This window comes from Ornithorhynchus anatinus, chromosome 14, assembly GCF_004115215.2.
Source record: "Ornithorhynchus anatinus isolate Pmale09 chromosome 14, mOrnAna1.pri.v4, whole genome shotgun sequence".
NCBI lineage: Eukaryota > Metazoa > Chordata > Mammalia > Monotremata > Ornithorhynchidae > Ornithorhynchus > Ornithorhynchus anatinus.
The window spans coordinates 52,307,750-52,322,229 of record NC_041741.1 but is presented as its reverse complement, the minus strand read 5'-3'; the positions used below and the strand labels follow the sequence as shown (position 1 = coordinate 52,322,229).

At 53.2% G+C, this 14,480-nt stretch overlaps 1 protein-coding gene across 4 annotated transcripts in view; it reads right to left on the bottom strand.

The window, feature by feature from the left end:
* Window positions 1-14,480, bottom strand: part of SCUBE1 (signal peptide, CUB domain and EGF like domain containing 1) — an 88,727-nt gene that overhangs the window by 10,221 nt on the left and 64,026 nt on the right. For all 4 annotated transcript variants that reach the window (XM_029079102.2, XM_029079101.2, XM_029079104.2 and 1 more), the window contains 8 exons: window positions 13,516-13,632; window positions 7,889-8,011; window positions 5,994-6,110; window positions 5,154-5,276; window positions 4,603-4,725; window positions 4,178-4,273; window positions 991-1,107; window positions 152-289 (listed from right to left, as the gene is read on the bottom strand). In XM_029079102.2, the coding sequence (XP_028934935.1) occupies window positions 152-289; window positions 991-1,107; window positions 4,178-4,273; window positions 4,603-4,725; window positions 5,154-5,276; window positions 5,994-6,110; window positions 7,889-8,011; window positions 13,516-13,632 (954 nt within the window). The remainder of the gene's footprint in view (window positions 1-151; window positions 290-990; window positions 1,108-4,177; window positions 4,274-4,602; window positions 4,726-5,153; window positions 5,277-5,993; window positions 6,111-7,888; window positions 8,012-13,515; window positions 13,633-14,480) is intronic.

Genomic DNA, 14,480 nt, shown 5'->3' with positions numbered 1-14,480 from the left:
CTGGCACGGCAGTTGGGACCAAGGCCTCCTGCAGCAGGGACTCAGTGCTGTTGGTACCTGGCCAGGCAAGGGCAGACAGGACCAGGACAGACAGGCAGCCCACAGGGTCCATGTGGCATGACATTTGGGGGCTCAGTGAGGGCACACAAACCTGAGACATCTTCTGGCTTGATCTCCACTTCAAACTCAGCAGTGATGTGGGCCACTTCCTTGGATGGGGACTTGCGGCCTCGGCGTTTCTTCTTGGACGAGTCGCACTTGAGGCTCAAGAAGGTGACCGGGAAACTATCTGTAAAGGGAATGGGTGTCCTTGGATGGCAGGCGGGAGAGCCGGGAAGGGACTCAGTAGCAAGGGTAAGTGTGTGGGGCAGACTGGACTTCCCCTGAATCAGAGGGACAGTGCTCAACATGGAGCCCGACTATCAGTCCAGCAGGCTAGAAAGATCAAGGGTGTTTCTCTGTTCACTCGTTTCAACTATTAGACTACCAAAGGCTTCAAAGTCCTCCCCCAGCCCCAGACCCTTGACCTACAACCCACTCATTGGCCTCCAACTTCTGTGGTGGTCCTACTGGGGATTTGGAGTGTGAGGTGAGGCAACCATTTTGCCTTGTAGTGGCAAAACTGGAGAATGGTGGGATAGAGGGCAGGGGATCCGTGCCCAAGGCGGGGTGTGGACCTCCTGGCTCAGCGACATGAATGCCTATATACTGGGGATGAGCCTTTGGCTCACATCTTGGTTGGGAAAATTGGGTCTGCTGATTGAGTATGGGTGGTGGGAGTGCCTGAGGGGATCCCCAGAGGGGTAGCGGCCCAAGTGGACATCTTTCCAACCCCTCTCAGTCCAGCGGGGAATCCTGGGGTGGGGGCCGAAATGCAGTCCTATCTTTGGTTCATTCCTAGCTATCCCAGGCCACCCCTGCTAGTGCCTTCTAGCCCCAAGCCCCTGATTGTGCCTGATAGACTTCCGCAGGCAGGGAGAGGACACCGACCCAAGATTGTTGGCTTCGGGACCTCCTTCAACTTCTCCTTGCTGCGGAGCCGCAGGTGGCACTTGGCCTCTTTGATCTTGAAGCGGGCTTTCTGCTTGGCAGGCAGGGCCAAGGCATCTGTGGATAGAGAGCTTCAAACAGCACCTTGGGCTTCCAGCCTCCCACTCCTACATTGGGCCCTGGGGAGGCTTGTTTCTTCACTTCCCAGTGGCTTTTTCCCCACTGCTTTCAAACATGCTCATGTCTCCCCTATCCTAAAAAAAAACCCACTCTTGACCCCAAGGCTCCCTCCAATTGTTACCCCATCTCCCTCTAACCATTCCTTTCCAAAATCCTTGAACAAATTGTCTACATCCTCTGTCTTAACTTCCTTTCCTCCAAATCTCTCTTTGGCCCCCTCCAATCTGGCTTCTCCTTTGTTCACTCCTCAGAAATTGCCCTCTCAAAAGTCACCAGTGACTTCCTTCTTGCCAAATCCAACGACCTAATCCTCTTTCCTAATCCTCCTCAACCTCTCAGCTGCATTCGACACTGTCGACCACCCCCTTCTACCAGAAACACCATCCAACTTTGGTTTCACTGGCACTGTCTTCTCCTGGTTCTCTTCTTATCTCCCTGGCTGCTTCTTCTCTGTCTCTTTCTCTGGCTCCTCCTCTGTCTCCACTCCAACCGTGGGTGTCTCGCAAGGCTCAGTTCTGGGTCCCCCTCTATTCTCCATCTACCCCTATTCCCTTGGAGAACTCATTCACTACCATGGCTTTAACTACCCTTCCTATGCATATGATTCCCAAATCTACTTTTCCAGCCCTGATCTCTCTCCTTCTCTGCAGTGTCACACTTCTTCCAGCATTTCAGGACATCTCTACTTGGATGACCCATCGACACAAATGTAACATGTCCAAAAGAGAACTCATTCTCCCACCTAAACTCTGACCTTTCTCTGTCTTTTCCATCACTGAAGACAGCACCACTATCTTCCCTGTCTCACAAGCCTGTAATCTTGGCATTATCTTTGACTCATCATTCTCATAATAATAATAATAATGATAAATAATAATAATAATAGTACTTGTTAAGCGCTTACTATGTGCCAGGCACTGTACTAAGCCCTGGGGTGGATACAAGCAAATCAAGTTGGACACAGTCCCTGTCCCTCATGGAGCTCCCAGTCTTAATCCCCATTTTACTGATGAGGTAACTGAGGCCCAGAGAAGTTAAGTGACTTGCCCAAGGCCACACAGCAGACAAGCGATGGAATTCGGATTAGAACCCATGACCTTCTGACTCCTAGACCCGTGCTCTATTCACTATACCAACCCACATATTCAGTCTGTCACCAAATCCTGTGACTTCTACCATCTACCTACCCTTTCCTCTTCATCCCAGCTGCTACCATGTTGATCCAAGTACTTACCACAACCCTCCTTGATGACTATATCAGCCACCCCATTGACCTCCCTGCCTCTTATCTCTCCCCACTCCATTCCATACTTCATTCTGCCACCTGGATCATGTTTTTAAAAAGAAATATTCAGTCCACATCGCTCTACTCTTCAAGAACCTCTAGTAGCTGCCTGTCCCCCTTCACATCAAACAGAAATTCCTTATCATCCGTTTGAAAGCGCTCAATTAGCTTGCCCCCTCCTACCTCACCTCTCCTACTACAACCCACCTAACATGATTTGCTCCTCCAATGTCAACCTATTCACTGTATTGTGGTTTTGCTTGTCTTGCTGCTGACCCCTTGCCTACATCCTCCCTCTGGCCTGGAACTCCCTCCCCCTTTGATATACAACAGACCACCACTCGCCCCAAATCCAAAGCCTTATTAAAATCACATCTCCTTCAAAAGGCCTTCCCTGACTAAGCCTTCATTTCTTCTATCACCTTTCTCTTCTGTGTCACCTATGTACTTGGCTCCATGTACCCTTTAAACACTTGATATTCACCCCTCCTTCAGCCCCGCAGCACTGACTCTCCCCTTCAACTTTCCCAGCTCTCACTACCACCTACTGCATCTGTAGAGAAGCAGCATGGCTCAGTGGAAAGAGCATGGGCTTTGGAGTCAGAGGTCATGGGTTCAAATCCCGGCTCGGCCATTTGTCAGCTGTGTGACTTTGGGCAAGTCACTTAACTTCTCGGTGCCTCAGTTACCTCATCTGTAAAATGGGGATTAAGACTGTGAACCCCATGTGGGACAACCTGATTCCCTTGTGTCTACCCCAGCGCTTAGAACAGTGAAGCAGCGTGGCTCAGTGGAAAGAGCACGGGCTTTGGAGTCAGAGGTCATGAGTTCAAATCCCAGCTCTGCCACTTGTCAGCTGTGTGACTGTGGGCAAGTCACTTAACTTCTCTGTGCCTCAGTTACCTCATCTGTAAAATGGGGATTAAGACTGTGAGCCCCACGTGGGACATCCTGATTCCCCTGTGTCTACCCCAGCGCTTAGAACAGTGCTCGGCACATAGTAAGCGCTTAACAAATACCAACATTATTATTATTATTATTATTGCTTGGCACATAGTAAGTGCTTAACAAATACCAACATTATAGTTTCCCTCTTGCTCATAATTCTGCCCCTTCCCATTAGACTGTCAGCTTCTTGAGGGCCCAGACTATCTCTCCCCCTTGGCTCCATTCCATTTTACTATCCCAAGGATTCAGTATAGTGCTCTGGTCACAGTAAGTGTTCAGTACGGGGCTCAGCATGCAGTCAGTGCTCAATAAATAGATTGTTTGACTACCCCTGAGAGAGCTGATCAGTCTTAAAACCAGTAGCATTTACTTAGAGCCTAATATATGCTCAGGGTTTAAGAGAGTAGCATAAGAATTAATGATCATGATTTCTGCCCTCAAGGAGCTTTTAGTCTACAGTGTGCAGAGCACATTGGGTGGGGGCAAGAGTTAGTAGACCCGACCCCGGCCCTTCAGAAGCTTCCAGCCTAGTGGCACGTCCTGAACCCCGAGGGGCCATGGGCTGCTGGTGGGAATGGGACAACACTGAACCAAACTGGCCAACCCCCACCACTGTCTCCTCATCATTCTGGTTTCTGAATCCAGCCTGGCCACTAGATGGGGGGAACCTCCCAGCACAGCTGCCCATAGCCGGCCTGTTAATCCTCCCTGACCTCTGACCTCCAGCCACCCACGAGGGAGTCGTGAGCCAGCGAGGGTCCGCCCGCCCGGTACCTGCACAGCCAGGAAGGGTGGAGTTCCGTCTCTGCGGGGAAGACCTGGCCGGTTGTACTGGCACGCCGCAGCTCAAGGTGTAACTGTTCTCTGAGTCTGGCGGGAAAGAGGACCGGGACGGGGAGGTGAGGCTGGTCCAGCAGTAGGCGGGCTATGGGCAGCAGTTCTATCCTCCCAAGACTTCAGTCAGCATCCCTGCCCTTGGAGTACTGCCAACCAATTGCCCCTCTAGGGGAAATCAGCACACGGGCAGGTGTGCATGCATGTGCATATGCTAGTGGTGCATTCGTAAGGGAGGGCATGTGCGTGTGTGGGCAGGTGATAGTGTATGCATATGGGAGAGGTGTGCATGAATGTGTATGTGTGCGCACATATGGGAGGGCCCTGCTCAGGGCCAACCCCGAAGGTATCCACGCCGTCGCCACCTGGAGTGAAGCGTGTGTTGGAGCGGCAGGAGAAGAAGCAGTTTTCGATCCCTCCCGATTTGCTGCAGGCGAGCTGGGCCTGGGGAGCCGAGTGGGAGCTATTGGGGCGACATCTCACCGTCTCTGAGGGAGAACAAAGAGAATCCTGAAATTCCCCTCTCCTGGTCACCTTCCTTCCCCGGCTCGCGTCCTCCCTCCCTCCCTCCGCCCCCATGCCCGTCCTGCCACCTGGGTTCATCTATCCATGCTTGGACCTCTGGTCTTTAAATTGATTAGTGTCTGTCTTCCCTCTAAGACCGAAAACTCGTTGGGGGCAGGAATTGTGTCTACTAACTCTAAGCTACTCTCTCAAGCACTCCACACACAGCGCTAGATGAATTGACTGCTAAGCCAAACCTGAATGGTGGTGTTGTTTCCCATCTCCAGTCTTCAGGGATCCCACGACGGGGCGGTCACATCGTCACCCTCCCCTGGGGGCAAGGCACCCGATCCGTGCCCCGTCACCGTGGGACCCCTGGCGGGGCAGGGGCGGCCCCTTCCGCTCCACTCACCGACACAATCCTTCCTGTTCCAGTGCAGCTTCCTCCCTGGTGGGCAGATGCACTCGTAGCTGCCCGCCGTGTTAACGCAGCCAGAGCCGCAGGCCCCGTGGCCGACGCTGCACTCGTCGGCATCTGAAAGCAGAGGCGTGAGCATGTTAAGTCTGCCGTGAGCGGCGGTCGCCCCCATCCCTCCCTCGCCCCCTCCTAGTCTCTGCCTGACCCCAACTTCTGCCACTGACTGAGTTCTACCAGCCCCTAGCGCTGGGACCCACAGCCCCCGCCCCCGTGCACAGCCTTGGCTTGGAGAAGCAGCATAGAACAGCGTGGCTCAGTGGAAAAGAGCCTGGGCTTCGGAGTCAGAGGTCATGAGTTCGACTCCCGGCTCTGCCACTTGTCAGCTGTGTGACTGTGGGCAAGTCACTTAAGTTCTCTGTGCCTCAGTTCCCTCATCTGTAAAATGGGGATTAACTGTGAGCCTCACGTGGGACAACCTGATTACCCTGTGTCTCCCCCAGCGCTTAGAACAGTGCTCGGCACATAGTAAGCGCTTAACAAATACCAACATTATTATAGAACACGGGCCTAGGAGTCGGAAGGTCACGGTTCTAATCGAGACTCCACCACTTGTTTTCTCTATGACCTTGGGTAAATTACTTCACTTCTCCGTGCCTCCGTTACCTCGTCTGTAAAATGGGGATCGAGACCGTGAGCTCCACACGGTCCGGGGACTGCGTCCAGCTCGATCTGTTTGTGTACGCCCCACCGCTTAGTACAGTGCCCGGCACGTAGTAAGCCCCTAACGAATCCCGTAATTATTATCATTATTATTAGGGCCTCGGGTTCTCCCACCTCCGCAGTGGCTGGTGCCGTACAGGGTGAAGCCTCGGCGGCAGCGGCACTCGAAGCTGCCGGCGTAGTTGATGCAGGTGTGGTCGCACGTGCGCTCGAAGGAGCATTCGTCGATGTCTGCGGGGACAGAGCCGAGCGCGGCCGGCCGCTAGTCCTTTCTTCCCCTCCCCGCATCGCAGCCCTCCACTGGCTCCCCGAAGGCAAGGGACGGCTGTGCACGCACACCGCATTCCCGCAAGCGCTCATCACAGTGCTCCGCCCCCCAGGAGGGGCTCAGGACTTACCCGCGCAGGTAGCGGGGTGGAGGGCGGGCCGCGCCGCACCGCACCGCCCAGAGCAGTCGGTGTGCGGGAGCGGTAACGCGCGCCGTGGCCACCAGGAGGCAGCCCCCGCCCCCTATTGCCGGGCCTAGAGCAGCCTCCTCCCGCATCCCGCATCCCGCATCCTGCACGGGAGCCGATGGCGAGGGCCACATCTCCTCCTCTCTCCCTGGCTCACGACTCCCCCCGTCCCCACCCCCGGCTAACGATCTGGACCCGCAGCAGCTTCTAGGGGACCCTCTTCCTCAAGACTGTGAGCTCATCGTGGGTAGGGACTGTCACTCTTTATTGCCGTATTGTACTTTCCCCAAGCACACAGTTGGCGCATAATAAATACGATTGAATGAAAGCTTTATTGAAGGCAATTCTCCTCCAGGAAGACTTCCCTGACTGAGCCTTCCTCTCCTCTTCTCTCACTCCCTTCTGCGACGCTCATACTTGCTCCTTCATTCATCCTCCCTCCCTTCACCACAGCACGTATGTGCACGTCTGTATTTATCTGTAATTTGTTTATATATTTATTTATATTAATGTCTATCTCCCCGTCTAAACTGTGAGCTCGTTCCGGGCAGGGAATGTGATGTTATACCGTACCCTCCCAAGCGCTTAGTACAGTGCTTTGCACGCAGTAAGAGCTCAGTAAATACGACTGAATGAATGACCCGTGCAAGTCGCCCGGGGAAGCTTAAACCGGCCCCAGTGAGCTGCTTTGTAAACGCGCGTTTAAAACACAGAGCTTGTGTATGTGCCTTTAAATTATATATTATAAATTACTTATTTGTTGATATTAACGTCTATCCTCTAGACTGTAAGCTCGTTATGGGCAGGGAACGTGACATCTAAGTCTGTTGTGCTGTACTCTGCCAAGCACTTAGTCCAGGCTCTGAATTTAGTAAGCACTCAATAAATACGATCGATTGATTAGATTTGAGATGCCATAAAGCTCCGTGGGTCTGCCGGCGGGGCAGAGGCTGTTGCAGTTCTCTCGGGCTGAGATAGCTGGAGTTGAGCAACCGGGCTTTCAAGCCTCGAGACAGGCTAAATCAAGCGATTACTGTGGGCACAGCACTACAGTGGGCGAGGCGGCGAGTGGACACTTAGAGCCCCTCCAGAGGAGGAGAACAGGACATTATGTATGGTGGACTGAGGTGGGATAAGGTGGGAACAAGGAGGGCGGCCAACCCATCTTAGTCCCCCCCCACCAACTAAGCCCCCACCTCTAGCTGTCCCCACTCAGCTCCACCCCCAGATCAGGCCCAGCCCTCTCAGTCCCATCCCCTAGCTCTGTCCCGGCCACAGCCCCTCTCCCTCGCTCAGACACCCCCCGGTCCCGCCCCCAGCTCAGTCTCCGCCCCCTCAGCTCCACCTCCAGCCCCCGGGTTAGTCCCCCCGCAGATCAGCCTCCACCCTCTCAGCCCCACCCCCTTGCTCACCCCCCCAGCCCTGCCCCCACTCAGCCCCCCTCTCAGCCACACCCCCCAGTTCAGTCCCCGGCCCCTCAGCCACACCCCCTTTCTCAGTCCCCATCCCATTAGGCCCCAGTAAGGGGGAGGAGGGAAAAGGTGGGAGGGTCACCTTGGCAGGTCCGCTCATCCGTCAGCAGCTTGTAGCCCTTCTGGCAGCTGCACTCGAAACTGCCCACAGTGTTCCTGCAGAAGTGGTCGCAGCCACCGCTGTGCACCAGGCATTCGTCGATGTCTGCGGGAGCCGTGGGATAGGTTAGCGGGCACAGTTGCCACCCCTGCCCTCACCATCCTAGCCCCCAGGGCCTGGATCCCACCAGCGGCGAGCTTGGTCCCAGTTCCTAAGGCCGGCCGAGGGCTCCAGGATGTCCGGAAGAATGGGGTGCTGGTGGCCCACCTGGACACCCGCCTCCTGATAGGGAGCCCCAGGGACCAGGCTGTATGGATGCTCAGGGGTCACCCACCCTCGCATGCCCAAGCCCCACCCCCACTCCCTGCACCCCACCAACACCTATGCCGCATCCTCTCTGGCACCCCAAATCTACCCCTTTCTCACGAAGTCCAAGCTCCACTCCCACCCCCTCGGGGGCACATGTTGGACTCCTAGTGGGGCACTGGGCCCCGGGCTGGGGGCGAGACTGGTTAGATTTGTTGTCCAAAGTTGACTTCTGGCGATCGTTTTTCAGAATCTCAAGGAGCCTGAAATTCTGCTCCTCTATTCTCAGTACCCTAACTGATTTTGGGTTTTATTTAGTGTAGTTCTCCTTGCCTTTTAAGTTGTTTAATGTTAGACTGTTTCTTCGTTCCTTAGATTTCTGTCACCAGTCCTCTCTTCCCGCTTATTCGTAGACTGTGAGCCCCCAAGGTCCAGGTTCCATTCTAATTTCCACCTGTGTATTCTTCCCTAGAACTTCCCTGCCCACAGGAAATACTTAATAAATTGTCTTCCCCACCTCCCCGAGACCAGAAGCTCCTTGTGGGCAGAGGCTCTTCAATTTTTATGTTTTCTATTTCCTCCTGAGTACCTAGTATATGCCTAGCCATGCCCTAAGTCAGTGCTCAACACCTAACAGTAACCTCAGAAATGAATTTAGCTAACTACAATCCTTCACTTTCCTCTCCAAGCCTAAATCTCCATCTAGAAAGCATAGTTGGGAATTACCCCAAACTAGATGGCATCAGGATTAGAGCAACTGGTTGACTCCCCCAACCCTCCCCAGCTGTCCTCCCAGCAGCATCCCCCCCCATCCCCACAACCACGCACACACCTGCACCCATTCACACATGCTCACACCCACACGTGTGTGCACCCATGTACACATGCAGAGCTATTTGTCTCTGGAGGGGAGCAGAGGAAGCGGGCTAGGCCTAGGCTGTAGCCTCTGACTCTGGGCTGGCATCTAAATGGGAGGATAGGAAGGACAGCTTAAGGGGCCAGGATCTGCCAAAGTATTCAATAAACACAATTGATTGAACAATTGATCGAAAGGGTTTCTGATGGAGAACTCTACACAGACTGGACCATAGGTCCTCATGGACAGGTTACATTCCTCAGCCTCAGGGCCTTCTTCCCTCTCTCCTTCCTCCTCTACCCCTGGGAAATTCTCCCCTCCTGACTAAGCCCTGGCCACCAAGGGAAGAATCACGCTGGTCACAGCGTTCCTCTATAGCATTCCCAGCTCTGCCCCTTCCTTTCCTCCCAAACCCAGGCCGCCACCCTGATTCAAGCTCTTCTCATTTCTGGGTTCCCCTAGGGCACCAGCCTCCTCTCCAACAACCCGGCCTTTAGCCTCTCCTCACTCCAGTCCACGCTTCTTCACTCTGTTGTCCAGATCTTCTAAAAATGTTGTTCTGCAACCCCTGCTCCCGGGAAACCCTCCCATAGCTAAGCAAGCATGTCCCCTAGTGAGTAGCAGAACCCCCCATCCTTCAGCTAGAAGGTGGTCTTTCAGCTCTCCCTCTTCCTCCTCCCTCCTCTGCCCTCCTCACCTGCCACTCTCTGGTCAATCTTCCGGCCAAGCTCACCTTCTCATTGCCCTTCCGGCGGACGAGCTGGTATGGCAGGGGTTGGGCCTCGGCCACTGAAGCTGCCGGCCACTTCCTCATCTCCCCTCCCCTCGGCCCCGACCCCACCACCCTACTCCCAGGGGCAGGGGGACCCGCAGGATGGCAGAGTCACGTGACTCCAGACCCACGGGACAGGACCACCAGGCCGGGACAAAGAGGCAGGCATGGTTTGTGTGTGTGAGCGTGTTGGGGGTGGGGGTGGGGGGAGTGGCCGCCGGAGGAACCATGGCAACCAGACAGCTGAGCGTGGCATGTTTGTCTAAAGGCCATCGTCGTGGAGTCCGGCCGGGGGCTCCCAAGGTAAAGCAAACAGACGCCGCCAAGCGGAGAACCACACACAAGTTTGGGGGGAGGGTGGGCTGCTTTACCCCCTTCACAATCAGGGATTCATGGGCCTTTGCCCATCCACTCTGACTGAAGGGGGCACAGGGGATGAAACTCCAGGTGGAGGCAGAAGGGTCAGTTTCTTTGGAATGGTCGCTGGTCAGCGGAGGGCAGGAGGGTATCGGTAACTGTGGGGTCAGCTCTGGAAGCTGTCCCGGTCCCGACGTGGGAGGCGCTCCCACGCTTCACCCCGTCTCCTTTCTCCAGCTGTCTACTCTGTGTGGAACTCCACTAGAGTGATGATCGATCAAGTGTAGACAACAAAATTGAGGGCTGGCTGAGGGCAGAGCACTGTTCTGGGCATCTGCTGTGTGCAGAATACTGCTGGACTAAGGACTGGCTGAGCATGGAGAACTGTTTTAGGCATCTGCAGTGTGCAGAGCACCAGTGGACTGATGACCAACTAAGCGCAGACCACAAAGCTGAGGACTGACTGAGTGCAGAGCACTGTTCTGGGCTCCTACTATGTGCAGAGCACTGTATTGACTGCTTGCTACATGTAGAGCACCATACAGGGCCCTGGGAACCTATAAAAAAGGTAAAAGATACAATCCTGCATGGACAAGGGCACTAGGGTGAGTCTCTTAGGGGAGAATCAGGGTTGGAGAGGGAAGAGTCAGGGGTGTTGGACAGCCAGTCTCAAGCCATGTAATATATTTTAGTGTCTGTCTCTCCAGCTCGATTGTGAGCTCCTTGAGGGCAGGGACCAAATCTCCTTACTCTATAGTATTCTTCCCAGTACTTGGTACAGTGCTCTGCACTCGACAGACTGTAAAATTCCTGAGGTCAGGGATCGTTTCTCCTAACTTGACTCTATTTATCTTGACTCTATTTATTGTCATTGTTCTTGTCTGTCCGTCTCCCCCGATTAGACTGTAAGCCCGTCAAACGGCAGGGACTGTCTCTATCTGTTGCCGACTTGTTCATTCCAAGCGCTTTGTACAATGCTCTGCACATAGTAAGCGCTCAATAAATACTATTGAATGAATGAATGAATGTATTCTTTCAAGTGCTCAGTACAGTGCTCTGCACTCAGTAGACTGAAAAGTCCTTGAGGGCAAAGATCACATCTACTGTCCACTGACTCTCTTGTCCTCACCGAATAATTCAGTGCTATTGGCTGAATGAACTGTACATTCAATTATTTATTTCAATTACTCTGTTTTGGGGGGTGAAGGGGTTAACTTTCCCTCCCTCCCCCTAGAGTATAAGATCCTTGCAGACAGAGAACTTGTCTTGCAACTGTTACATTGTACTCTTCAAGTGCTTAGTACAGTGCTCTGCACACAGCATGTAATTTTATTTATATTTATGTCTCTTTACTTGTATTGATGTCTGTCTCCCCCTGACCTCCAGACTGTGAGCTCGTTGTGCACAGGGATTTTCTCTCTCTATTGCTGTACAGTACTTTCCCAAGTGCTTAGTACAGTGCTCCGCACACAGTAAGCGCTCAATAACTATGATTGAATGAATGAATGGGTCTTCAATAAATACACCTGATTGATCTCAATCAATCAATCAATTAATGGTATTTATTCAGTTCTTGATGGGGAGGCTTTCACTCTTAAGGCACCCAGCGCCCCAAGATAATGGGAAGTCAGTGAGAGAAGGCAAGGACCCAGTTGGAAACTGATTAGGAACCCGCTGAGCTCTAGGTAAAATTGACCGATGACCTCACCATTAGGTGAGTATAAGTGCAAAAATAGAGTTGACAATTTTTACATATTCAGAGACTCATCCGAATATCATGACAAATGTATGAAAGCAGCATGGCCCAGTGGAAGGAGCCCAGGCCTGGAAGTCATTCATTCATGCAATCGTATTTAATGAGCACTTACTGTGTGCAGAGCACTGTACTAAGTGCTCGGGAGAGTACAATACAATAAACAGACACATTCCCTGCCCACAGTGAACTTACAGTCAGAGTTAGAGGACCTGGGTTGAGTCAGAGGACCTGGGTTCTAATCCTGCCTGTTCCATGTGTCTGCTGTATGACCTTGGGCAAATCCTTTAACTTCTTTGTTCCTCAGAAACCTCATTTATAAAATGGGGATAAAATCCTGCTCCTTCCTACTTAGAATGTGAGCCCCATGTGGGACAGGGACTATTCAATCTGATTAACTTGTATCTACCCTGTGCTTGGAACAGTGCTTGGCACATAATAAGCACTTAACAAGTACTATAATTGAGTGTCTGTATAACTGCATGACTGTTTAACTAATGCAGGGTAAGCTAGTGCACTAGACTGAGTGGGTGGGAAGGGAAGTGAGCAACATTTCACTGCCCTCGGGGTGGCATTCATGTGAACCACGGGTTTTCAGACAGGGAGCCTGGCTGTGGGACAGTGGCCTGCAGACAGACATCTGCGGTGGGTGGGGCACCTGCAAAGGGGCCCCTACTCAGAGGTCTTGCAGTGATAAACTCAGCTGTGTTCACACAGCAAATCTCCCTTGTTGACAGGGAACAGAGGAGGGCATGTGAACTAACTCGATCTGCTCCAGGCTGGGACCAAAATCACAAGCATCTCGGGGGAGGAGTTGCTGGGGACCTGGCTAACAGTAAGTAATTTTATGTCTTTCTCCTCCAATGGAACAGAAACTCCCTGTGGGCAGGGAATATGTCACTTCTCTGTTTTGTGGTCCCCAGGTACAGCGCCCTACACCCCACAGGTGCTCAGTTCATGCTCTCCCTGCAGCTACTCTTTTTAGAGAAGCAGCATGGCCTAGTGGATAGAGCAAGGACCTGGGAGTCAGAAGGACCTGGGTTCGAATCCCTGCTCCACCACTTGTCTGCTGTCTGACCTTGGGCAAATCACTTCACTTCCCTGTGCTTTAGTTACCTCATCTGTAAAATGGGGATTAAGACTATGAATCCAGCATGGAACAGGGACTGTGTCCAACCTGATTATCTTATGTCCACCCCAGCGCTTAGTACAGTGTCTTACATGTAGTAATTGCTTAACACATACCACAATTATCATCATTATTATTATTAGCCTAGAGACCAGCTGGGAGACCTGGTCTGAGTCTAGGCTACCTCCTCTTTTGTTGAAGTACCTCCTCCCCTCCCACCCAACATCCCACATGCCATCCCACACACCACACCTCCCCCCCCCCGCCCACCCGACCAGAGTCCCCTGGTATGGGGCCAGGGGTCACCCCAGACAAGCCGGAAGGATGAATCAAGACAAGGGTGCTTTCCTAGAGCTGGCTGCCCAGGGCTCCAAGGGGCTGGGGAGGATGGTCTCTGGGCTGCACCCCAGAGAGACAGGCATGGCCCAACACTGACCTTTGCATGTCTTGCCATCGGGTTGCAGGGTGAAGCCAACCGGGCAGCTGCAGCGCACTCCCGTCGCCGTGTCCTTGCAAGTCCGGTCACAGCCGCCATTGTTGACTGCACACGTCTCTGGAGGGGATCGGGGGGGGGACGACACTGAGAACCCCGAGCCATCGACAACTGCAGCGACACCCCCAGATGTAGCAGACAGAGCTACGTCTCTGCAGCGAGCATGGTGAAGCCTCCTCCCTTGTGGCTCGCATGAAACCTCTGCCAGAAGGCAATTCCTCCTCCCTCTGGTCCTCCCTTCCTCCTTCCTTCCTTTCTTCCCTCCATCCATCCCATTCTCCCTCCCTCCCCACACTGAGCTGGGTCACTTGTTTGCAGCTCCCCTGGGAGACGTTCAGCCCCAGTACCTGGGGACCTGGTGGCTTGGAGATAGAAACTGTCGCTTGCCTCTAACCACGCTGAAAGTCTGGGCCTCTCCCTAAGCCCCATCAAAATTGTTCCAGTCAGTCAAGCAATCAATCAATCAGTTGTATTTCCCCAGGTGCCTCCGGAGAGCTAGTTCTTGGGAAAGAACAATAGATGCAAATCACACAATCTCTACCCTTAAGAAACTCACAGTCCAGCCGGGGGGAGACAGACAGGCAGACATAATTTATGAATAGTGAAAGCAGGAGGAAGAACCAGGACAAAGGAGGAAGCAACACAGATGTATAAAGGCAGAAAGGCGAACAGATAACTGAATGTACCGCCCAATATATAAATAAATAAAAAATACCCACGTGTACGAGGGCCGCGGCTCTGATTGAAGTCCACAAGTGCTAAGGGTGAGGGTTGGGTGGGTGCAGCCTGAGGGTTGTGAATTCACTGGGGAGAGAGCTTCCTGGAGGAAGTGAGGTTTTAGGAGAGGAGCAAAGCTATGGAGGGCTGTATTTGTGGCGGGAGGGAGTTCCAAGCTGGAGGAAGAGGGT